This window comes from Ceratina calcarata, unplaced genomic scaffold, assembly GCF_001652005.2.
Source record: "Ceratina calcarata isolate Rehan_Ccalc_2016 unplaced genomic scaffold, ASM165200v1 scaffold39.2, whole genome shotgun sequence".
NCBI lineage: Eukaryota > Metazoa > Arthropoda > Insecta > Hymenoptera > Apidae > Ceratina > Ceratina calcarata.
Window position 1 is genome coordinate 2,968,574 of NW_017162322.1, and position 27,375 is coordinate 2,995,948.

At 43.6% G+C, this 27,375-nt stretch overlaps 1 protein-coding gene across 1 annotated transcript; it reads right to left on the minus strand.

Annotated features, from left to right (window-relative positions):
• Positions 1 to 284: 284 nt before the first annotated feature.
• On the minus strand, positions 285 to 27,375 carry LOC108626212 (uncharacterized). The gene is made up of 6 exons (XM_018026773.2): positions 26,899 to 27,375; positions 18,870 to 19,078; positions 14,915 to 15,050; positions 10,906 to 11,039; positions 7,656 to 7,962; positions 285 to 4,388 (listed from the first exon to the last, which is right to left on the minus strand). The coding sequence occupies exons 1-6, from the start codon at positions 26,933 to 26,935 to the stop codon at positions 4,300 to 4,302; spliced, it is 912 nt and encodes a 303-aa protein (XP_017882262.1). The 5' UTR covers positions 26,936 to 27,375; the 3' UTR covers positions 285 to 4,299.

Consider the following 27,375-nt stretch of genomic DNA (forward strand, 5'->3'; position numbering starts at 1 on the left):
ATTGATTGCCTTAACAGAATTTACGCTAGACCCAATGCGTCCCGTGATTATTTCACCGGTGCCGCATTGAACGAAATGTAAATACCTGAATCTTTTATCTGTTTGAACAGGCAACGATTTTGCGTCGCGCTTTAATTGTATCGCGTACCAAAATAGCTTAAGCACAATTACTATCGTCGCTTATCTGGTGTTAAAAATAGTAGCAATAAAAAGTTAGTTGGAAAAATAAATACGAGCAATCGATTTTTGACGAGGTCAAAGGAATGAGAAGTGAAACAGGAAAGTAGCACCTTCGAACACACAAGTGTGCACCATTTTTATTTCAACTAAAATAACAAATGTCCGTGGTAGTTACAGTTGAACAGGAACCACCGAATCGGTCTACTTGTAATGCGGTTAGTGAACAAGAAACTTTGGATGCTGTTTATTCATCCATTCGCTGTCACTGCTACGTTTTCAATCGCCGTTCCACCGTGTTGAACGTGAACGCAAACCAATGAATTCTAATCGAAAGGAACATTCCAACCGTAATTTCGAGCATGGTTCAATTATTCAAAGATGCCGAGCATATCCACGAATAATCGACGTATGAGTATGCCTTGTTAAGAAAAACACAGTTCAATGCGAGATGATAAGATCGTTAATATGTGAATTGATATCTCTTTTAATATATTTCTTTAGTAATCAGTGATTTTTTTAGTGATCACTAATATCTATTAAAATATCTGGTTGTCCGTCTGACTAGTTACTGGCTATACTACTAGTTTCACGGAGGGAAGTAACCGAACTGATCTTCTCCGATTTCGATGAAAGGCAGAGACCTAAGGTGAACGTCCCAATTTCTACTCGCTGACGTATTTCTCTATGATTTTATATGTTATCTTAGAATTATAGAAAAATAAGCCAGTGAGTGGAAATTGGAACGTTTACCTCAGTTCTCACAAAAATATTTGACGGTTTTCTCGACCGTGTACATGAAAGGAGTGAAAACCCTTGTAAATAGCGGAAGGAAGTAAAATATCTAAAGTTTTGAATAAATAAATTCGATGTTATTGGTAATCCGTAAAACTTGTTAAAAATAACGATACGTAAATTTCCCCGAAGGAAAAGAGGTTCTTATTCCAAACTGCACTGAATTGCTTTCGACCTGAATACTAAATAGGATTAATTTAAGAGTACGCATTGATCTCCGTGAATCGTCCATGAATCATATAATTTACATAGTGATCTTCGATTCCCTCTAAATAAAAAATACGTGACTCTCCATCTCATTGTACTACGTACAACGCGATAGTCTCCTTTAGATGAGAAATGACTGTACTCGCAGCGAGTGAACAGCCTTTTTTTGGGAGCGTCGATCTTCGGAACGTCGGACGATGCAAAAAGAGGGAGCGACGGTGTAATCGTATAAGCCTTTCGTGTAAGTAAAATCGCGAGCGTGCCCTCTCCAACAGGATATCGGATTTCGGATTTGAAAGAATAAACGGATTTGCCGGTTGCGAATGGCACATCTTCGTGGGCTTAACAGGGGAACCAAAGTCGCGTTTAGGCGTGCGCGGCACGCGCACGACCGTCACGATCGAGTCGCATCCCGTAACCCCGCGAGACGAGTAATTCTATTATTTCCTCGGCATTGTCGCCGCTGATACGGAAACAAATGGAGTAATAACTTTGATAACGCGATTCGAATCGCTGCGCGTTTAGTGAAATATTTATTGCCGGTACGTTCGTTCGGAAGCTGGCGAGAGGCGATTCGTTAATTTACCGCGTTTTAAAAGCGAGCAGAAATTGCTGCTTAAAATTGCCCCATAAACCGTCGGACTGGTCTGTAGAGCTGCGATTAATTCGAGCGCGGAGTAATTGACTGAAGTTGAATTTTCATGAACAGTCGTTGGGGATTATAGCGCGCTGTTCCGGATGTGAATTTAAAAGGGCAGGTTAAGTAACTGTATCTTCGAGCTGGCTATTTTTCTTGTCGCGAATGTCTCCAATTTCGAAGGATATCGATAGATGGAAATTCAAATTGCGCTTTTATAAGATCATGAATACTTTAAGCTCGGCCATGTTCTTTGATGGGAGAACTTTCTTTCCGTGGTGAACAAAAATGTTAAGGTGAAATGAATATGGTGATGGTATGAAACGAGGCGATGTTTGCAATCATATCATTATTATTATCATAAATATTCTTTCGTATCGTGACAAGCTGAGGAACATAACGAGCATCGATACCAAAGGATTGGCAAAAATCTGACTAGCGTTACTATTACACAAATAACCGTGAGAGACTATGCTGCGCACACGCGATACTATGTTCTCGGGCATGTTCCGCGCCCCTCCCTCCTCGTAGAACGCACGAAAATATTAATTACAACACTCTCAGTTTTCTCTCGATCCGTTCTCACCACAATTTTCATAATTCTCATTTTGGCTAACGCTCGAACGAAACACGCGTTCTCCGCTCGTGTTCCCTTCTGTATTCTTTAGCTACATAGAAACGGATGACGGTTTTCAAAAATATTTATTACAATTAGAAAATCATGTAAGAGTATTATTCAGTCGTTGCGATTCTTAATCAATAATTCGTAAACTAATACTAGCACACACCGCTCGTTAATACGTAATATAGGTACATTATTACAATACATGACTTTCTCGTTTCGCTCGTCGTCGTCTCCCTTCGACGGATCGTTCGGCATGCCGTTAGTCGCGAAACGATACGCGTTTATAAGAAAATAAATAAGTAAATATACATGTAGACCGTTTCGATCGGCAAACTCTCAGTGGTGTTCTTGCTCGAGATTCCTCCGAGTACGTATCGAGGCGTACAATGTAACCGGCGCGGCGTGAGCAGGAAATTCCGTGCACCGGAACCAGAACGGGGGAGAATCGTAAGCTTGATATACAGAGTCTCAGCTAAAAGAAGCCACCTATTCTGTTTTTTATGAGAAAACTTCGTAATATGATTTAAATGGTTTCGAAGGAGTATCCTGTTAATTTACTTGTCGCTGAGGAAATATTCAAACATAACAGCCCATTTTAGCTGAAACACCCTGTAGTCATCGTAAACAGAACGTGACTGCGCGGATCAATTTTATTATTCGTTACATTACCGAATGTGAAACGCGATTAACGAATCTGTCAAGGGAGGGAAAAACGTGTTGAACCGAACGTGGCAAGTGGCATTAATTTAATAACCCAATTCTGTTCATGAGCTTCGGAATCGCGTGTACTCTTGGACAGACAAATGATACTAGTTTTCTCCCCTCCTGTTTTTCATTTTTACATCGAAACGCACCAGAATTTTTCGGCGCTCGTAACCGCCTTACAAGAATACTCGGTTACAGCAGTAGCGAAACGCAAAGTGACTCGTCGATCATCCAATTCTCAATCAGGTACATCTCCTCGCACACGTTTTTCATTTTTGTCGTTTAGGTGAACCGCGCGAAATCATCGAACCATGTTCTCTCTCTCTCTCTCTCTCTCTCTCTCTCTCTCTCTCTCTCTTTAAATAAAAATCGAAAAACACGAATAAAGAGATATACACATGGAGTTAGAGGCAGTGAGAGGTAATACACACAGATATATGTATAGAATATACATGTATACATATATATACATCCACGCTACGTTTTCATTTAGTCTTTCCTCGAGTTTTATAAAAGTACCAAAAGAAGAGAACTACTCATTTTCTCGTCTCGAAAGAACCCGATGCACCATGAACGTACTATACAGCAGTACCTATTATACCTAACGTCTACACATTGCGAAACACATGACCTCCGCCAGAAAGGAAGCAAATGGTACGGTAGTCTAATAATAAAATATTCCACGGATACTCTCTCTCTCTCTCTCTCTCTCTCTCTTTCTCTCTCTCGTCGATTCGGATCGTCGTTTCTTCTCCGATTTTGCACGCGGCGGGCCAACCCTTACAGCAACCCTGCGTCGCTCGTTGATCATCGCCGTAAACAAGATTTAACGGCGGCGCAACGGCCATTTCCGGTAACCCGCGATCCACCCGCGAGAGTTTTCCCTGTCCATTGTCCTTCTGCGGCTCCTCGTTGCCCTCTTTTCAGGCCAGAACCGATTTCGTCCCTTTCATATCTCGCCTCGTCCCGTCCCCTTCGGTCTCGGCCGCCGGCTCCTCTCGCGCACTGGTCCAGGAAAATGGCCTCAAGCCGGAGGACGATCAATTCTCTCGCGCGAAGCGGCCTGGCCTTTTATTTCGTTTCTGTTTACAAGCACGTCGATTTTTATTTATATAAACAGCTCCAAAGCGCGCGTAGTTTCAATGCGTTATAGTTAACGAATGGCGATCAGTAGCGAGACGAACAGGCCCAGGATCAATCTCGGCGACGGCAGCCTCGCATCAGACCTGGACGAACCGAGAACTGGAAACAGAGAATAACACCGACCGGCTGCAGCCTTAAATCTGCATGGGTTATCTTTCATTATTTCACTGACCGATTTCTTAAAACTATCTAGCCGCGTCTTTAATGGATGATTTAGAAAAAATATTTATATGAGTAACACCGAACCTATGACTCATCAAACTTGAAAAATGTTGAGAAATGCGTGAAACGTAGGGCGTGAATTTTGAAAGAATTGACTACTTAATATTTTAGAGCAAAAATCTCTCACGAGCCCTGTCACGTTAAAAATATATTTCCACTCTCTTTCAACTTAATAATTATTCCTAATGACGTAGTTTGCTTTACAAATAGGTATACTCACTATTATTTTCAAGTCTTATCTCCGTAGAGGACGAACTAACGCAATCAAAAACGGGTCGAGAATGATTATTGTCCCGAGCCTTACTACAGATGGTAGATCTCCTTCGCGCGAAACTTTCCGAATTAATTCGCGCCATTCTCCATGCTAATATATCCCCGTTGTAGTCAGCGGCGTCGGCGCTGAGCGCGGGAATTGAAAGTAATAAAACCGCGATTCCCGGGACATAATAAGGCAAAAAAATTCAGATCGAGGGACCGCTTATGCTTTAATAGCAGTCTCCGGATATGTAGGTCATAGAATTTCGATCGCGACCCACTCCCCTCCGTCGATGATGGATGACAAACTTCCTACGATACTGGGAATAAAAATGCCCGTGTCTCTCTTTCGTGTTTTTCGGTGAATTCGCTTTTCCAATTCGACTCGACGCGAGCGCACGGAGATACTAAATAACGGGACGTTCGGGCAGAAAATAATTTTCGGTTTTTCGACCCTCGATCACCCGGTGACTACGCTCCAGCCGCTAATTAACCCCCCACGGGGCGAGCCCGTACGACTTGATTTACATCGGCAGTTTCGGTCCAGTCACGGTCTTCGATCAAATATTATTCAATGCTCCGCGAAGTGAATTAACTAACTCGGCTTCTGTCTAACCGGTCACGCTCCGAGCCACCGAATAACGTTCAAACGAGTCGCGAGCGAACCGTGACCGCGTCGTCGTCGTCGTCGTAACGCAACGCGGAGCTCTCGCATCCTCTCTCTCTCTCTCTCTCTCGGTTTTCATCGGCTTTCCCCTGTTCCATCATATTTCTCTCGCGCAAACCGCGCCTAATTATGACACCGGTTAATCGCGCGTATTACCACGTTTTACAATGCTCGTTTGTCCCTGGTTAATTTAGCGAATTTAAAGGCGAACGCCGAGGCGCCGAGATCGAAAATGACGCGATCCTCTATGAACCCGGAGCGAGCGAGTAAATAAAATAACCAGGCGCGCACCGACAGCACTGCGCGTGCTTCGCAATTAATTATCGTTAATAACTCCCGGTGCTTTTACTATTACATTATATTATAGTTACACTTTGTTACAAGCACTTTGGCGTGCGCGGCACTCGCGGGACAAATGTTCGGATATTAATGCTATTTGTCGCGGCAATTGCCCATGCGATGACGTCGCGGTTTAATTCGTCCGCAAATCTCTGTGGCCTCCGCCACCTCCGCCGCACCCCGCTCGAACAGACGGAAGTGACGGAAGCCGCACGGGAGTGGGACTTCGATTCCCGGAAACGAATTCGATTCTCTAACGAGCAAATATTTCATTTATCTGATAACTTACTTTGATCCGCTAAAGAAAACGGTCGAGCGGAAACGGGTAACGTGGAACGAAGGCTCTGACGGTAACGAGGCAAACGGCTAACTCAAACAGTGAAACGAAGTTTTTGCCGGGCCCTCGCGATCGACGAATTCACTTTTTCCTCCTTTCTTTTGATACGATTCCGATTGAATTGTGACCATCGCGGTTATTATATACATACATATAACAAAGTGTGTAACGTGATCCGAGGGAACGGATATTCGTACACCACGTGCACGTCTCTCTCTCTCTCTCTCTCTCTCTCTCTCTCTCTCTCTCTCTCTTTGTTTTTTTTCATCTGTCTGTCGATTTGCGTTTATCCGCTTTTTTCCTCCGTTGTCATTCATCAGGCGATATCGGTCGTTGTTTGTAGCCGTTGCAGCAACTTCGTGTCGGCTCATTCGACGCCAAATAATCCGAAGCCGCGGCAAATAATCCTGGAACGCGGCTGGAATTATCTTTGCCGCAGCCTCGGGATTAGTCGGCGTGAAACGAATTATTCGATGGTGCGCCGAGCTATTTGACGTTAACCAGGATAATTCGGCCGGTCGGATTATCTGAACCGCGGCTATGGACAAACAAACGGATGCTCGAGGTCACTGTCCCGGACGCTTGTTTACCCCATGGGGTAAAAAGAGAAGCGCGGGATGAAACGGTTGAAAAGAATCGTAATTAGAAATTTCGATTAGCCAGTTTAATCAGAACCGACTCGGACTCTGTGCCGGCACGTTAACGCGTCGAAAGGAGATTTCGTCGGGTACAAAGTACTCGGTTAAAATGTCGACGCTATTCATACGAGCAGAGAAATTGTCAACCATTTTCAAATCGTAATGCGCCGCGTTTCCGTTCGCGGACGATCAATGACGAACGCTTTTAATGAAAGCCCGGCAGCCTCGTTTTTTCTTTGTTTCTAACTACATTTAAAGGACGTCCGGTATTTTTACCTTCCCTGAAAATGGGACCCTCGCCTATTTGGATTCCGTCGGTAACCTTTGAACCATTACCGCGGAATGTCGTTCATAAGTAATTGCTCGCACTAATTGAGAAACGGAAACCCGTACAAACGGAAAACGGAAACGTGTCGGTACAATTTATGCAAACGAAAATATATTACCCTCTTCGCATAAATATATAGTTGTAAATAACATGTCATGGAAATACAGGCTGATTAATTAATTTCAATGATTAATATACGTTTCGACACTGTGAATGGTAAATTTCATACGTAGAAAGTAGGACAAATTGATTCGAGTTCTCAATCTCAACGAAAATATATTATATCGTAAGACCATTGCAAATGTCTATATGAATGACAGGACCAAATGTGATATTTGGATTAATCTTTCTGTTACTATGAATTATTTAATACCTTTAAGGGGCCTTACCAGTGTGAAACTTTAAAAAAAATCGAATTCTTTTTTATATTTTTCCAAACTGTAAACCAGGTCTCTTCAGAAACTCCTGAAGAAAATGAACCCGTTTGATCCGATATTAAAAACGTTTTCTGTTTTAATACTAAATATTTGACCCAAACACCGGTCCAAATAAATCTGATAGAACACGAATGTAATATTACCTTTCACTCCGACATGGCCGTCTGGTTTCTTCTGACCGGTCTGAAAGTTCGGCGGCGGCTGGAGATAGTTGATACCGACTATGGTAGCCGCCGGTTCATAGTGGATCACCCTGGGCCTGTCCTCCTCGGTGCTGACCTCGCTGCTCTGCCAGTAAATGTCGTATATCGACGCGCTGCACCTGATCTTCATCTTGCCGCCGATGAAATGATCGTGCGTAACGAGAAACTGAAGCCCGATTTGGGAGATCTGCCCCGCTGACCCGTTCGTGACCACCGGTTTGTACGTGTGAACGTGCGACTTCTGCGGCTGCGTGTGACAGATTCGTTGCGAACAGATTAAATGCCTGGGAACGCGTCTGTTAACCCGCTGAGGATGGACATAAATGTAATAATTCTAATCATTCCGCGAAACAGCATCGTCGGTCGTGAAATATTTCAACGTCCCCCTCGATCGAATATTCTAATTATCTTCCCGTTATATTCTCAATGGAATTTCTCACGACATATGATATACGATAATGGCTTTGTTCAATCCATGGGGAATACAATTGAAAAGCATGGAACATAGAGGAACGAAAATGATTTTAATCGTTTATCCATCCTGCAAGGGTTAGAACCGTCTTTGCTCGAATTTCCAGTAATTAATTGAAACGCGTTGATCGGGTTTGAGGACAAATTTTAGGCGATTAAACGGGAATAACGCAGGAATTCACTAATCGCCTCGAGTGTTCCGTGTAATAAGATTTCGTACGACGTTCAAGAACTCATTTGTGATACAGTAATGACATCGATAGAACCTTGTGGCGCAAGGTATACATTTAAAATTTGTAACAAATTCCTTACGCATTACACAGTGAAGCAAGTCTTATAGAATCCCACAGAAAATGTTGTTTGGTTCAACGTTGAAAAAATTATTCAATTCTGAAGCGTTTCCACGACTGTGCATATCGAACACGCGAGCAGACGAAAGCAGGGATATTAGGAGTTTCGAGTACAATTCCAAGTTAATGCACTTATGTTCTTTCGTGTATCCAGATGAGTTGCGAGGGATAACAGCACCTGTAGTAAGCAGCTGGCCAAACTTTGAACGAGCCCTTTGGGAATACTCGAGCTCGTTGTTAGCTGCAATTTCCTGAATAAAATATCGTGGAAACTGTTTCTTTACATTTCTTAACTCTCGAAGAAGAAGTTAAACGTCTCCTGTAATAATAATCTGACTTCGAACGGGGTTCGAAAAAGTTCTCGGAAGAACAGAAGGCAAACGGAAATAACTATTCCCGCTGTTCGAAAACGCTAACAAAAAGTATACCGTGATATCGCTCGTAACTCGGACAGCGATATGATTTTATCGATGAAAACGCGCGCAGCACCGGATTGATTGACAACCGATTCGACAGGGCAGCGTTTTGATAACGTCCGTCATTACACGCGACCAAGGAACTTCGATTACTTTTTATTTCTCGAGTGTTTTTTTTTTTTATACCATTATGGCGCAGCGTTCGTATCCTGAAACGCGTACATCATGTTCGCAGGAAAATTCGGTTTACGAGGTTTCGTTGCGTAACGTTTCATTGGAAAATCAAATCTCCGCACTCAGTTCCGATAGGAATACACCGCGCGTACACGTCTCGAGCGCAGACGTCCAGAAGCTCGATCGTACATTTCGCGAAAAATACATCACACTGATAAAACATTATGACTTACCAGGAATACGGGTCACGCTTCCGTTCCTGTTTCTCGTACTTGAGAGAAACGATGACGAATATTGATTTGTCCGTTGGACCGTTTTTTTGATATTTGATATTATGAGGACGGTCTACGGTTTGATCAGCTGCACAAACGTGAGCTACTCTTGGTCGTAAAAGGTTCGACGGCGGAAAAACGTAGACACCTGAATAAATTATGAACCGGGAGGGAAAGGTGGAACAGAGTCGAGCCGACTTTAACGCGGCACCTAACATAATTTACACCCGTTTCATATCTATACGTGCGATTCGGTTCGTGTGCTTTCCCGGGATCCGAGGTCTAACTCGATTTTCCTGTTCAATTTCCGCCCGCATCAAGATAAACCGAATCGAAAAGGCTTCTGTACAATATAATCAACATCCTTCGACGTCTAATAACCGCGGAAGAGATATCCGAACGTTGTAACGCGCTTATTTCAATTTCTTAATTCCATTGCACTCTATCCAGACGAAAAATGAAACCACATAGACCAGAAGGGAGTTTTCTAGCGAAATCGATAGCTCACTGCGTGCAGGTGAACGTACTTGCTTTTAGATCAAAAGAACAGAAATATACAAAGGGAACAAGAGATCTTTTCAGGTTAACATTTAATTAGACGATCGACCAGACTTTACGAATTTATACATGCTTTGAATGTATACGACTCAATAGAAGACTCAATAGAAGGATTGAGTTGTACAGAATTATTTGAAATTAAATCTGTTTTACTGCATCGTAAAGTACAGTGACTCCTATTAATATTCAGACACACTTCGAAATAGCATAACTTTTTTAATATTAGGTCAAACAACTCTATTCTCTTTGGAACGTTAGGAGAAAATTAAAAGATGCCTATTAAAATTTTCACACGATAAAGGAAATTTATCTTATTGACACATTATACAACTAAGCTCTCGAACATCTCACAAGAAATTAAGCTGTTTGATCCAATGGCAAAAAACTTACTCCATTTTTAGGTACGTCTGAATATCAGTGGAAGTCGCTGCGCACCAGAGATGCAGCAGTCTCTTTTTCGATTGACACGATACAATGATCAATGGTCAAGAGTAGGTACCGATCTCTTAGTTCTTATATTAACCGAGGGAAGAGCTATTGGTCCAGGAAGCAATCATCAATCTTGCTGCACTAAGGGAAGAAAGAGGATTCGTTCGGTCGTCGGATCTAAATGCGCCTCGACTTGGCCCGTGAACCTCGGATAATAGAACGTGTTAAAGCAATCGGACCCCGCAACTGCGCCGCTCCCTCGACAACACGTAACAATTAACTCGATCTCCAAAATCTCAGACACGATTCTCTAATTGTTCCTCGCCCTGCAGCGGTGTATCCTTAATGCACAGCCTTTGCCATTAGGCGATGGAGAACGTTTCCAGTTCAAGAATGGGTCGTCGTCGGTTTACGTCTTACGAAAGTGGAACGCGGGTAGACAGAGGCAGGAGTGGATTCTCGGGGGAAAGGAGAAATTCGTAACCGCTATTCACGATCATCTTCATATACTGAACCGTACTTGTTGGTCGTTGATGTACCAGGTGAGATTGGCCGCGGGTTTACTCGGTCCGGATGTGCAGTCCAAACGTAGCTTACCGCCGACCTGGTATTTCCTGCTTAACCCGACTATCTGCGGCCCTTGAGAAGGTAATTCTGCGGAACAAGAGACGTCAGGTACACACCGAGGCTCCGGAAGTATGCGAAGCATGTTCGAAACCCCGCTTTGATGTTCGAACGTTACCGCGTGCACGTGTGTACAGGCACGAACACCGACGCGCGAATGCCGATGCGTTCGGCGGTACACGGGATGCCGGGGGGGTGGGAAACTTTTCAAGATTCCCGGATGCACCGACCAAAAACCAACCAACCAAGCAACCAGCGAACGAACGCGCGGGCTCGGCGTTTCCATAGAACCGATCCGAGACTGAAAGCTCTCCTCTCGCGTGTGCCGGCGCGACTGATGAAAAATTCTTCTTTTATGCCTGGCAGTTCGCGCTCGCGTTTCGATATCGGAATAATGCATTCGTAGAGAGACGGCATTGTCCCGATACCTTCCTTTTTAGAGGCCCTCTCCCCAATCGTACCAAACATTTTCCGGCGAAGCTGCTCGAGAACGGTGCGTTTGATATCTTTCGCCCCGTTATACGAAAATATACGCGTAGACCAAGTAGACTTATAGTTTACACGCGAATTCCTACTTCGCATCCGGTGATGCTGCAACGCGACGGGATCGCTTAAGATTATATGAGCCGTAAGATATCAGTCAAAAGCTTATATCAGTTAAAATTTCATTGAAAAAAGTTCAGCCGTTTTTTAGATGTAGCAACAAGAAAAGGTCTTCTATTTGCAGCTGTTTATTCTTAAGCCTTCTCTTCGTTAATACATATAGCAACTACCTTAAGCGATAGATTCGTGTATCTCCTTTTTCCCCTATGTATATACCTATCGTACCATTCTTTGTCTCGTTTGTATCATTTTCGTGATTTGCTAGAGCCTCTCCGGTACTGATCCTCTTTTTTTAACGTCTGTCTTCCGTTTTCCTTTCTCGCCGGTTCTGCCAGAGTGAATTCAAGTGACTGGCTCTCGGGAAACGAAACACGCGAAGAGGGAAACTTTACTCGGCTGGGAACGCTGATAAAAAAGTTTCCTCTTACCTCGGCTTTTTTTATTATTGTCCGTCTAGTATTTTTGGGACTTATTAAAAGTTGAAAAAACAGGGAAGAAGCCTAGACTACGTGCGCGGCAGGATTGTGTTGCCCGCGACAGAGACAACGAGCACCTTTTTAAACGTTTCGAGAGACACACGAGCCACGGGGAGGAAGATATTCTATCAAAGTTCGTCCTTTCTACCGTGAAAAATTTCATATTCCCATCTGTGACGAAATTTCGCGTCACGTAATTTTGCAGCGAGCACGCGTAAGGAAAAAGGGCGGGCAAGAAGTTTATTATTGAAACGCCGTGTCGCACTCCACGCCAGTTTCTCAAAAGCCTCTTTCGGTATTTCTTTAATAAAAATACTTCGAATATAAATATTGGCACGGCGCGGAACGAGTTCTAGGCGGGAAATTTCTTCTCACCGAACTTGCCGAGATATTACATCCGTGGCCCGGGAAAATTTTTCTGCCCGACCACGGATTGTTGGAAATAAAGGATTCGCGGGAAAGTTTTGTTACCGCGCGCGCCTTCCAAGTTTTGATCCGTTCGAGCGCCAACCCGCGAAGCGTCACGAACGTCAGACGGGAAAATTGGAAGCAATCGGCAGCCTCGAAACGGTCCGCGACCATTTGCGCGTTTGCACAATGGCTCGTGTCGGTGCATTGTGCGACGGGAAAGAGACGAACGAACGACGCGCACCGGGCTAATTCGATTCGCCCGTTTGTTAACGCGAGTGCGCGCGAGATAAATAAAATAAATCGTTCGAAAAAATCAGCGTCGAAGGTAAAGAGAAAATTCGATGATTCATAACGAGATGAAACTCGAATAACGCGAAACGCGCGGCCGATCGGTTGAATTTTCCGAGCCGCGCTGCCTCCCAGGCCTCCGCGTTAATGAATCAAAAACAGATTGCTTTATGAAAATCGAGTAATTTCGCGCGGCGAAGTTTTCCTCTGCCGCGGCGGCAGCGGTGTTACACGGAACTGGGGTACGTTGGAACATTTCGTTCCCTTATTAAGCGAAAATGTTGCAGTTCATTAGCCGTATTTCGCTTTAGTCGACCGTCTTTAGACCGCGTAGAAACTCTGTCCGCGCTTTACTTTTACTCTACCAGTGCCTGGTTTAATCATATTTTCTGATACGCAGCATCCCGGCAACTACCGCCGCTGTTTCTTACAATTTGAAAACGTCCGTTCGGACTACGAACGATTTTCCTGCTCGAAGTGGTGGGAGGAGAAATTTAACAACGTGATAAAGCCTTCGTTAAACCGTAATTCTATATCCGAACAAGCGGCAATTCCCGTACAAATGAACGCATCAAAATGGTAATTCCGGTTGTCAAACTCGATAGTGCGACCTCGCGAAACGAGGAAAGATGCTCCCGATTTATCGATGACACGGATGAAGATACGCGGTGGTATTGAAAACACGGCATCTTCCAGTTCGCAGGAAAACTTCCTTTAATTAGTTTTCCTACAATTTTCCTCGTTGTGAAACATCATAGACAGTCGCGCTCGTTAGTCTCTTAATTGCACCGTTTAACAAGTTTCCGCAGAGCGAGATAATAACTGCGATCGTTCTTTGCACGGTTCTCGGGTTCGAAACGCATCATGGGACGTTCGTCAAGTTTACGACGAGCAGCGTACAAAGGAATCGAGAAACGTTTCGACTCTTTTCGTATCAGAACTTCGTTAACCCGCACGTTGTTCGATCTTCGAAGAGGACCGAGAGAGGAGAAAGAGAGGAGGAGCGAGAAATTGCACCCGCGGGCAGATCTATTCTCGAGGTACGTAATTCTCGTTCATTCTTACACGCGTATCCGCAATATTATCTTCGCTTCGGTCCGCATCGACTCGCGTAAGCCCTTAAGTCCAACGACCCAGTGGCTGGGCATTAATTCTGAGTTCGAAAAGTACCCCACGGTACGCTAATGCAGCCGTCTATACGCCGTACACGTACGTGTGCACACGTGCGCGACACAAATCTTCTCGTTCCTGTATGTGTTACGGCGAAAGTGGGTGGTCAGCGATACATAAATCATCCTTAGCGAACGTACGGGCTCGCTATCGTAGTCATTCAATACGTAATACAGTTGTCATCTGTTCATACACGGGATTTGCGGTGTACTCTTATTGACGGCGAACATTTCAATTGAATAAATATGGCAAATAAAATATAATTCGCATCGCCACCCGCTTTAGCCATTTTTCACAGCAGTAGTATAAGACACGTAGGATCAGTTTATATAGCTACCCAAGACGATTCCCGATCCACTTGGCACGCACACATGAAGAGATCAAAGTTTCATTGCGCAATCTCGATTTTCTTTAAAATGACAAGACAAAATATTTAAAGGAACAACGATTTTGTCGTTTTCTAAAGAATTATATTTCTGGGATCTACTTGCTTCGATTTAACTAGCGTTTCGTGAAAATCTGTGCAATGGAACTTGGAATATAAAGTGTTTTCAAGACAGCAAGCTTTTAGCTAGGATTTTAATCCGAATTCTAGTTAGGATTCATTTGCGACTATCGGGTTCAAATATTGTTACACAAATTATTCTACATATTCGATCGTTCCGTTACTGAATTCATCAGGGTTCTAATTATGAAGCTCAGTTCATAGTTAAAGATATTTAATTTAAGATTGAGGTTTTAGAATAAGCTTTTGTGTCTTTCTTGTAGATCCCAAGTGGTTTCTTGGGTAACTGTATACTGAACCATTACTATAAGAGACGAAAGGAACAAAAAACGATGATCATAGCTTTCTAACAAACTTTGCACCGTTCTATCTCCATTAGCAGTAAGCACTCCGTTAATAGGTACATTATAAGGTATTATAATAACAACGAGTTAATGGACACGTTATCTTACCGACGATGTTCATGGTCGCGTCGTCGAAGTCTGTGTGAAAGGAAGGAGCGTCCGCGGATACTTCGCAACTATACGAACCACTTGCCTCCAGTTCCAGGTTCGTCAGGGTTACCTGAGTCGCGTTGCTTTCGCTCTTCTGTAACAGAAAACAGTTCTTCTTACCGACCATAATGGATGTGCAATTCACTGACAATGAGTCATATGACATCTGTAGCATCGTCTATCAAAGGAACAGAGAATTGAGAAATTCGTCTATTCTTTACTTCGTTTCTGTTCAGCAGTTCTCACACTCTGCGACGAGGCAAAATGCCGATGTTACCCACTAAATGGGGTATTAAACGAAGGTCCTCTCGATTCTCTGAGAAATAAAAACGTAGAATCGAACGTGTGTGAACTCACATTCTGCACTACTTTTTTCTGGTTATCGATGAAAAGAGAGGAAAAAACGTCGGACAAATGTTAAAAGATTCACGTGACCACCCTGGCCCCTTAACGCTGCGAAACGAAATCGTTAAGAACCATGAAACGAACAAAACCCGCATAGAAATCAGAGCTTGGTAATTTCAACGGTTGCCACGGTAGTTCCACTGTTAATCAGCTAACTTTCCGCCAGCGAAAGAACCGCAGAGCGCGACCGACTTTTTATCACGTCCGCTCGGTCGTCTTCGATGCCGGACGAGCCGAGCCTGGCAGCGGGAAATTTATGACTCTGCCACGGGTACGACCGACCGACCCGTAGCTACGTACATACGTGCGTATGAAAAAACCAGAGAAGAGAAATAAAAAAGTACGGACAACAGCGGGGGAATAACCGCGAGAGCATCGATCAATCGACCGGAAGACAAAAGCCAGCGGTCAGCTCGTCGCATTGTTTCGTCACCGGGCAAACGAGCAGTCCCTCGATTGGAAGACGAGTCCAATGGACCGGCAACGAAGCTCCTTCCGCGCTTGTTATCGATTGCGAGGACCACTCATCATCGGTCCGGTATCACACGGTGAAACCGGCGAACGGCGCCTTTCCACTACGCTCAGTAGTAATTTAAACCAGCTGTAATCTAAGACAGTCAAGGGGCCGTGAAATATTCGAGTTACGTACTTAGCGCGGATTATGTAAATTCTATTCCTATACCCTGGATTATGTAAATCCGATATAAAAGTCTGAAGCAGTGGTTCTTAAACGGTGTACCGCGCAACGCTACCGCTCCGTGAACTTAGAGAAAGCGAGAGAATCGTCAACACATTAAGTTACGAGTTTTCTTTACAAGACGAGGTATAGTTAATTACATCGTCGACGAATCGTACTCTCAACATTAAATTTTCTGAAATGATAGTCGAGGAATTCTGGATTTCTCTAATTTGAAAGATGAAACCGATCTTGTACATTACAAGGTCGTGAGTTAAACAGACTCAATTGTTATAAATGTGTAGCTGTAGTTGCCAGATAAAAAAAGAGCTTGTGCAATTTTTTTCTCTACTCCACGCGTTAAGAAGTATTTGACGATGGACGAAATAATTAATCGATTACTCCTGAAGTATTTGAAAACAAATTAATTAATAGAAGAAAATTATATTCGATCTTTTGGAGGTGGAGGACCGATACGATGGAGATAATAGCAGTGCCTATCTGGTCTACGAAATACTTCAGTGGACGAGACAGTAGAATATCGTTTGATCTATTCTATCTATGAACGAAACTATGGATCATCCGACACCAGGCTAAAATTAATCAACAAAGTCGTTTGTCATTAAGAAACCCAATTCTTTCGTCGACTTGAAAATTATTAGAATACTCGAGCAAGGTTTTACGTGAATCAACGGTTCTACTCTACGCGCGGTTTACGAGCGACATTACGCCCTACGTCGGGTGCTGGTTACGCGAAATTTCGCGACACCGCACGATTTATTCACGGGCGTAGACGGGGGCACGCGGTAAATAGCTGGAAACCGGCGGCTTCCGGCGGATTTAGTAGGGTTGATACAAAAAAACCTGGGGTTTCCTCATCCCCTTGGGGTATGTTTATGGGCAACGGGACGGTGCGACCGAGCGGGTTCCAGCGGGGGACATTTATTGTGGCTTTTAGAAAAAATGCCAGACCGATTAAAGTGGCACGTGGCGTGTCACGGAACAGGCGGCTAACGAGTCGATCAAACTCGTCGAAAGAAACGGACAAGCGTTATTGAACGTATATGATTGATTGGGAAATATTTGTGAGTGACCAGTTGTGAAGGTGGACATGCTCTCGGAATTCGTGTGTCGATACAGTATTTCGAATTCCTACACACTTTTTACACCAGATTTTGCTTTTTCAATCAGTACGAGCAGAAAGCAGCAATTGATGGGGTTAATACAGCTAAAACAGTCTGAACATATTATTATAAAGTAATTTAATTCTTATGTGCCAGCCATTTCAAATTCGATGTGAATTTAGGGCACGTCATGTTCCTTAATTTTATAAAACGTGCTCGCAAAATTATACTTGTAAACTAAACGATAAATTATTGGATCATATATGTACGTGTAACACATTTAACACTTTTTACTTTACTGCATTCAACTCGGTCGACTCGTTTAACCGACTAAAATTTTGAGTGTCAATAATCGACATCGACGAAAATCCCGTGGAAATGTAATTTTTTTTCGCACAAACTTTCCAATCTTCTTCAGCTACTAAAAGACTAATTAGGACTAACTTTAGTGAAGTTCATAAAGAATACAGCTTTCAGATGAAGAAGTGTTAAAAGAGAATTTTTAATCTTCGACAAATTAATGATTACTAACATTGCCAGTAGTTAAAAGGACGATTAAAGAGACGTTCCACTTTATTTAACTTTACATCCTAAATCATATATATTTTCCCGCGTTTGATAAAATGAGATCTACTTAATCCCCCGAACTTAAAAAGAGTCGGAACTCGTTGAAAAGGGAAAAAATAGAATCCGATGAGATTAAAGTTCGGATGGTACGATCATAGGACGGCGACCGTGAAGCCATTACTCCCCTCGAAGAGAGTTCCAGTTCGCTGATGTTTAACGCGCGGCATAAAACACCCTCTACAACGCGGTTGCGCATATTCTATGCCGTCGAACCCGACGTCGTACAAATTTTTTAATCCACCGATTTCCATCGAATTCACCGATGAATAATAATCGTCCTTCCATTTGTCTACCAGCCGTCGCTTCGATCTCATTACACTTCGTCAGCCGCGAGAGGAACCAAAATCATTTGAATAATGTACAGCTCACCTCAACCCGTGACTAAAAGAATTCTCGTTTCATCCCCGCATTAACGCACCCTCGTTACCGTCCGCGGAAACAATGTTTACGATATTTTCAACGATAATCGTGAAGACATCATGATAATACGTCCATTCCTTCTCCCCGGAAACTCGAAACTTTTTCCCAAAACACGCTCGTAAAAAGAAGCTTCTAATAATTCTCGAGTGTTGCCTCGTCCTCCGTTCTTCTCGTTAAAGTATCCAACGTCATTCAAGTTTCCCGAATGAACTGTATTTTCTTATCTCAGGTCGATTCTAAAACGATCGCTTCTTTCGTAACTCGTGATATTTATTAAGAATATTGTACTTTTTTATTTTTAAAAGATTCTCTTTAGACTCGAAATTTCAAGCTTTAATTTAAAACACAATGCGTCGTCTCGTGATAATCTGTTGCTCGGACGATTTTCGACAGAAATTTCGTAATGCCATAATTTTTTATAGAATGCTTAATACATAGAAATAAATATGGTACTGGTCAAATGTCTACCCTAACTTCTGGGATCATCATTCGTCGGGACAACTACTCATTGAGACGTTCTATAAACCTGAAAATGAGCGTGGAACAACTGCTCCGGTATTCGGCCTTGATTCTTCCACCAGCTGGCGGGTGTTCTGGCTCACGAGGTCGGACGTGCAATAAGAAGGAAGGAGGACGCGCAGCGAAGTCTCGAATGGCTCACCTTCACCGTCAAGTTCCCGATGGGGAAAGTCTTGACGACCGGGGTCTCGTTCGGGGCATAGCGATAAAACTCTCGACCCCCTTTGTACCACTTGACGGCGTATAAAGGATCCCCCTCGGTGTCATACCAGCAGTTCAGTATCGCCGAGTCACCTTTCTTCACGGCCGCTGGTATCTGGATCCGCACCTCTCGGAAGCCGAAGCAAATTCCTGCAACAGACGTTCGCGTACATGTACTCATGTGTCTACGTATACGTGTACGTGGGACGACGACGGTCGTTGTATTCGATATTTTGCACACGAGCTGTCTGTACGTCGTCATCGTCGGGCCACTTTTTCTGGTTGGGATCGATCCGAGAAGGTGTCGGCCCTCTCGAGCCGGAATTAATGAGCTCGAGTAGATGGTTTCGAGTTGGAATACTATTCTCGAACTTTCTTCTTAGGAAAGGTGGGAAAAAAGAGGAAGACGGAAGGCGGTCGCAAGCTCGTATAAGTATACGCGTTCCCGTGATGCATTTAACGACAGGAAATTTATGCCGGGTATATATTTTACGAGTCTGCCTTTCCTCGTCAGTGAGGAGCCGAGAAATAAGGAAAATAGATTTCGCCTTTTAATTTTTAATTTCCAGTTCGAACCCTGGTTTCATATCAGACCTGCGCCAGCAAATTGTACGTTTCATTGCATTACGGTTGTAAAACATGTTGAAGTTGCTCGTTTGGGGTTTGCTTGCTAGCAATTCGGTAAATGCGCCCGGCTCCGCATTTTTAAAACGCGCCCGCGCTTCTCTGGGTATAATTGCGACCTCCACAGCGATGCTTCTCAATAATGAAAATTCCAATGTAAATATTTCATGTGAAAAAATGCACGGTATCCACCATTCGTACTCTGCATTTTTCATCGTGTACGGATTCCGAATACCGGTTAACGGGACAAAGATGGTAGCCACGTGGCCCGATCGATTTTATTGGCATTTTTAACGAGCACGTTTCTAAAAATCGGTACGTCCGAGAGAGGACCGTACATTGTTTGGTTCTCGATTGTTATTTCAAAAGCTAAGCGTGGCAATAAAGGTTGATGTGGAGCGATAATTGAGTTCCATAGGGGATCACTGCGGAACGAGAATAACGTTTCCCGTGAAACACTAAAGGAAGACCGATGTTTGTCATCAGTGGAGATCGTGAAAGGGTCTGAGGCGTATTTCGATCGAGCTGTCCGGGGCAGATCCGCCACTTTGAATACAGCTTAAAGCACAACAGACGAATAATACCTAACCGACCTCCGCATGAACTGAGCGAAATGAATTTCGTTGATTACCAACGATGGAATTTAATATCCTACTCTGCTACACACTAGTTAGACGCAATCTCTTCTGCAGATATCTATACCTATATTTAAAGCTGCAATTGGAAATCGGTGGACCTTTGTGCGATCGGGTAATTGCGTTTTCTTGCCGATTAATACATTCCATTTCTGGCATATCGCCTCTAAATACACGTTTAGTAGTTCCCTTACTATCGAATGCTTATACTTCTACTTCTTCTTAAATAATAAGAACAATTAAGTAGCCTTTTTATTCTAATTTATTTATGAGTAAAAACCAGTCCACTCTATACGCAAAACAGAAAAGTAATTTCAAAAATATTTAGAACGAGGTATAATAACGATTCACACTTTTGGCTAAGAAAATTGTTAATTATGATTTATGTACCATATTCTCCTAAAACGCAAGAAGGAATCGACTCGCTGACATTTAAACTTTCACACGTATAGCTAATGTCTCATATTAAATACATTAAGGGAATTCTCCCCATCCCTCCCTGGTTGATTATGTGCTTCCTACAAAACGTTGAATCCCAAGTTTAAGTAGAAAGTTCCGACACATCTTTCCTTTTAAAACGTCTCGAAACCGGAGTGCAGTGTATCTAAGATTTTTCAGATTCTTCGGAATTAGTTTGACAAGTTAGTCTGGTATAAGTTAACTGTTTTAGTGCAAAGAGAGAGAGAGAAAAGCTAGCTACGTACCCCGTTCCACTGTAAATCCCACGCCAATGAGACGTTGCGCAGTGGAGGAGTCATCGATTTCAACTAAATTTTGTCTAGTATGTGGAATCTAGAGCGGGACCGGGGCGAATCTAGAGCAAACCCGTACTCATATGTTCGGATGAATATGCATTATTTACGGAGACGTCTGATATTAACGTTTCGATAAACGAAGATTCGCTTTGATTAGTCCAAAGTACTTAAACCGGATTCCTCCCGAGCTAGGAACTACCATCTAGTTCAGAATCTCTGTATTTCATATCGTATGTCGATCTCTCGATAATTTAAGAATGTATTGGCTATACAGTCAATCCCAGAAGTTTATGCACTTTAGAAACGCATTTTTTAAAAAGAAAAAAATTTTTCGTCAGCGTCAATACTTAATTAGATATTTCCTTCTATACTTTTTAGCACGTACCTATTTATTATTAGCATTATTCTTCCGACGTCTGATTTCCTTTTAATTATAGGAAATGCGTTTTTCTAAGGTACATAAACTTTTCGGATTATAGCCAATACATCCTTAATGTATATACGTGCTAAATTCTGACGAATAAATGAATCGAAATATACGTTGGCATTTTTATTTCGCGATGCTTGACAAAATAATAGATCAAACGTCTTTTATTAATCCAATTAGCCAAATGCATTATATGAAACGAACTGCGATTCAATTCTCAAAGAGGACCGACTTGCCGTATGAGGTTGGCACGACGATCACCTTTCCCCCATTCAATCCTTAATTCAAGAAAATCAGCAGGGAAGTACCGGGCGAGACCTGAGAGAAGTGAAAAGAACGCGGAAAAGGAGAATGAAAAATAGTCATTGGACTAGTGGGAATCGAAAACCGGAACATCGAATCGGATTGAACGCCGCACGACTGCTTGGGAAATTAGATTGTTAAGATTTAATCGGACACAGAGGCATTTTAAACGTCCCCGGGTTCGTGTGACGTCGCGGGGGGTCCAGATTTAAATTGCACCGTCTCATCCGAGTCAGGCCCACCGTGCCACGCTGCCCGTAGAAGATAGCGTGGGTCGTTAAGATTTCTGCCGGATTCCCTTCAACGGAATTTCATTTGCGACTCTGTCTTGCCACGGCTCGTCTAACCACCTAGACTTCGTAATTTAATCGTCTTTCCGACGCTGGCACGAGGCTGTTTAAAGGAAGCTTTTGATAAACGTTTAGGTTGGACACGTGATTGTTTTTAGAAGATGGAATTAATTTAAAAAACTTTTTAAGACGCGTTTAACAGTGTACGAAAATTTTAAATTGCTGATTCCTTTGAAAAACTGATTTATTAAAGAAGTAATTAATAACTGAAAAAATATGCATTCTTCATTATGAGTGAAACAGGGAATGGAAAATAATTAAAAATCGCTCTTACGAGAGTTCAATAGGAGAACCTCGCTTCACCGTCTTCACCAAATGGAGCCGAGCAGGACTTAACAATTCTCAGTAATTAAGAATTTTATTAAATTCAGTTTTTATTTCACCGCTTTCCGTTTCTCAGGATGTGCATTTTATGAAAATCAATGAAATGTCTATACAAGCGGACGAAATTTAATTATCCTCCGACAGATGATTTCATTTAGATACGACGGAATCTCGCAAAAATATCGCATCGCTTAAGTATATTAGATGATCATAGTCACGCGGTAAGAATCTATTTCTGAGAATTCCGTAATCCCGTAATTGAGTAAATTATTTGCCCAACCATAACCCAGTAATGTCAGTTCGCGTATTCAAATTAACGAGCTATTTCTACTTCCTAACACATGATTTAGCTCACAGGTATTTACAACTAGTTTAATTATAATCTGATATGTGAACCGTGTTACTCATTTAACTATCAATCGCTTAAATAAACGTCTTGAATTTATTTCAACGAGTCTCGCATGAAATTAGAGGATGAAAGCACTTTAAATCAGAACTCGCATCTTTCGCTGTTACATCAACGAGGAGGAGACGCACCCTCCGAGACTTCTCCCATGATTGTCCGGATGATAAACACCGCGAGACAAATTAGAGAGATGACGAACCGCCGTGTCGCGAGGATTACGTTTACTCCACTCTAACATCCTCTCGAGAACGAAATTACTACGCTGAAAGTTTTGGGTAAGACGCTCGAATGGGGACACTTGGGGGCAGAGGCCCTGTGATATGGCCTCTTCATACTGCGTTTTCCGCTCCCGTATTCCGCCCGGAACGGCGGGCGGAATTCTTGTTCCCAGCAACTAAAAGATTCCAGCAGGGGCCTGATCCGTACTCTTGACCCTCACTTATGCACAGAAGACTGGGTCCCCTGAACGTCTCCCAGCTTTTACATACTATTCCCTATACCTCGCATCTTTTACTACGGCACTGGGTGCCCGTCTTTTAAATGCTGAGAACAAGAATTCCGCTCGCCGTCTTGGGCAGAATATGGGAGCGGAAAACGCAATGTGAAAGGGCCATAAGGATGCTTCCTGAACGTGGCTAGAAATATTTTAAGCTTACGATGTTCGTTACCGTATTAGAGGAAAAGTGTACGATTAAATAAAAATGAAGAATTGAGACATTAAAATTATCCGCGACAACGTTTACGTACATTTAAAATATAAAGCGATTCGTTCTAGCAAATTATGAATATTAAACGAGTAAGCAACGAATGCTGTTATTAAAGGCTGTCATCGCACGTATTTTGAGAACTGAAACTAAACGGTATTGTCTGATAACAATCAAAGGTAGTAGTTTTTAAAAACTCCTTAAGAAGTTCGGAAAATTGTTCTCCGAGTACGCTGTTCTAATAATCTCCAATAATACCAAGAGGTTATTTCTTTGATTTCAAAACGAAGTTTATTCTCGACTTCGACGTACGTCTTCCTACTGTACAAAGTTCGAGTCGCGAGACTGCATTTATTAAATATCTGCTCTTACTTATTTCTATCTTGAGTTCAGCCGTGTACAATTTTAATAATCCAGACTCTGTTCCATTCGACTCGAGAGCTAAGTTATTTAATGTCAACTTAGACTCTCTTCGTCAACGTCCTTACTCTTTATGTCACGTCCTGTGCATGAATGATCGATACAGAAAAAGATTTTCCGATATTAACCGAAGAAAAATAGAAATCCCGATTCATCCACTGAATATTACAACACGTGCTTTAAATATTTCGTATGAACTTACATAAATTCCTGGTGAATTCATCTACTGATAAATCTGCTCAACTTCAATATTGCACTAACAACGGGCAGCTAACGGGTTTGACGTACACATTTCCCTTAACAATCCTCAACTTTAAACCGTCGTAACGTTTCGATGAATCTCTGCTGCGTTGTTAATTCCGACAACGGTGTAGACTCGGAAGTAATTAAATGCGTGGTGGTCTGTTCCACCACCGCGGTGATTTCAATGGGAGGATTCTTTCGTTTTATTCTCATACGTACGTATAGCTACAGACTGTTTCCTCGGCAGAGCGAGAGAGCGAGTCGAGCAATCGGGCGATTGCGTAAGACCGGAATAAGAAGCGGCGACCGGATGTGTCTGAATAAATCGGGTCGCTCGTTCTCCGGAAGAATTGCTCCCCGCGGTGGTGGGAAGGGCAACACGGTTTCAGAAGTTATTCAGCCGACCCGGGCCACGGAACCAGAGCGTCGCGCGATACCTCGTGTAAAGGACGACAATCGTCGTGACTCGTTAACCTCGGGGGGGTCGGAAAAGAATAGTTACGTACGTCGCGAAGAAGGGAAACGGTTGATGTACGGAGTCGGATGAAGAAAGGAGAGCGCGCGAGCAGGGAAAGGAAGCCGAGGAAGGGACGGCAATCGTGCGGGCAGGGGAAAATGAACAGGTAGAAATAAAAGAAGGGCGGCGAAGTTGTGCGATACGCTCCGGCGGACCGACTCGCATTTTTCATGCACCGTGTGCCGCGAGTGCATGTGTATCGGGGGAGGCTCGCCGAGATATGATTAAAAAAAAGAGTAGGAGCGAACGGGTGGGGGATGCAAGAAAACACGGACAATGAAATACGAGGAAAAAAGAGGCGAGGAAAACAATCCCGCGGTGCCGAGCGGATAAGAGAACGAAATAAAAAGGAAAAAGTGGGAAGAAAAAGGAGGAAAGAGAGCGATGCCGATGGAATAGCTACAATGGAATCGACGGTTCGACGCCGCGCGCGATCGTATTTCACGTCTGGACTCGACGAAAAGGGATGTTCTCGCGGCGGATAGACCGAATGGTTGCTCGTACGCTTCTCCGTTCCTGGCCGAGGCGTGAACTCGTAAAACCGGCAGATACATTCGATTAGCCACGACCGGCTGATACGGTTTACCCCGTCGAGTTTTCTCCTGACCCGGGGGTTAAAAGGAGGAGCCGACGCGGCGCGGCGGTGTGAAACAGGTGAACGGGAGGAAAAAGAAGGAACTCGATGAAGCAATGAAATAAGCTACCGAGAGACGCCTAGTCGAGAACCGAGCCAAATCAGCGGGACGATTTGTTGTATGACGGATTGAAATACGGGGAGAGCGAAAATTGGTTATGAGAGCAGACTGTTCGTTCAAGCAGCGGTGATGCAATTATGCATTGACACAATTATTCGTCAAATTCATTAAATTTCTATCGGTGGGAACGGGTGTTCGACCGTTTCGCCAGAGCAGTGACCCCACAAAGCAGTCAGTCTGATCGTCGTGGACCGACCCCAGCCCCTGTATTCGTTGGTTCAATGCTCTAATGGATAAGAATTCCTGGTTCTCTCGCATCGGTGTTCCGCATTCACGTCTTTATCTTTGGCCCGTCCGGATACCGCTTCTTCACCCTCGTCTCCGTCCCCGCCTCTTCTTTAAAAAAAAACTCGGTTTCCTCTTTCATTTCACTGAGAAGCAATTTTTTCTCATCGGTCGATATCGCGTTGTTTGTCGAACGAATATTCGCTCGCAAAATAGCTCAAATTGAGCCGTTCAATTCGCATTCGCCGAATAAATAGTTACTGGGACAAATATTATGACGACATTTGACGATTTCACGATATCGACGTTTGACATTTGCCCGTATTCTTTTCTTTTCTATCTCTTCTCGATTTCATGGTCTCTGCCCTTTCGCTGTCTATCGTGTCCGTGCGTGTTTTTTGCTCAGTCGTATACGACATTTATTATAGAATACATACAGGTTGACTCGTAACACATGACATGTACTCATATTTTCCCGTCTTCCTCTATTTCTAAACGAAGAGTCGGTCGACACATGCGATTGCGACGCGAAGCCAGGAGAAATTAAAAAAATTCGGGGGAACGTCGATTCCGGACGAATTATTCTTTCTCTCTATTTTTCGCAATTGTATCCAAACGGTTTTGATCTCATGCGCTCATCTTTGATTGACTTAACCCACATCTAAATTGAGCCCGGTGACATTTTTATATCTACATTGTCAGCGGTTAATCGAATCATTGGTAAGGGAGAAAAGTGCAAACCGTTGTCATTACTCGTGAGGATCGTGACTCGTGAGAGTCGGTGTATAGTGAAATTAAATCGTGTTCCAATCCCCTCAAAGAGACCAGAGCCCGGCGCACGCTTTTCATAAAACAACCCCGTCGCCAGTGCATGAAATCATACTTAAAATTCATGCCTCTGATCTCGTCCACAGTACTTGTACACTTCTATCTCCTCCGTTCGCACAGTTTGCTCGGTACCAACAAGGAGAGCGCAGATAAAACGAAGGGGTATTGCAAGTCGGAGCATATAAAAATTTTGCAAATATACTGGAACTATTTCCTGACTCCGGCATCGAACTCCAAATGCCAATAGCCCGCAAACTTCTTGGCAACGAATACGATGGACCTAATCCATACCGGCGGCGACGCATCGGTGCAACGTCCCGCAAGAAAGTTCGAAGAAACGGAGGTCAAACGGACAAAAGGAGCGGAGGGGACGCGACGGTATCGATACGCGTCGACCGTATCGCCCTGGGACTTTGCAAACGTGTAAGTAAAAATCCTTGGACGTGACACTCACCCACGACGTGAATCAGCAGTACGATTTTTAGTTCCATCGATGCTCCTCTTCCAATCCTCCCACGTCGAATTCACGCGCGCCTTATTCCTGCGACGATCCTCGCACGTCCTTGCGACAACCGCAGTGTGTGTGATCTGATCGCGGCCGGCGCGGCGCGTCTCTTCGCATGTCGCCCTTCCAGCGCGTATTTTCTCCCCTGTTCGCGTGTCGAATGCGTACGTCCACACGTTGCCGCTCCTAAGTAGTATCGGTAGTCTGGACGCCAACGGTCCCCTTACATAATAGCAACGATAGCAACGTCGCGCACGGCCGTCGGCACTCGTATGTCTGTACGATACGTCGCGTCGCGTCTGACGGGGTCGCGACGGTCACGTAGGAGAGAAACGAGGGTGGTAGCGTGCGGCGCGATGCGAACAACCCCTTGTGCGGTGTGTGCGCGGTCTGCGGAGCCCGGCTCTTCTGGCGATGCTACCCCCG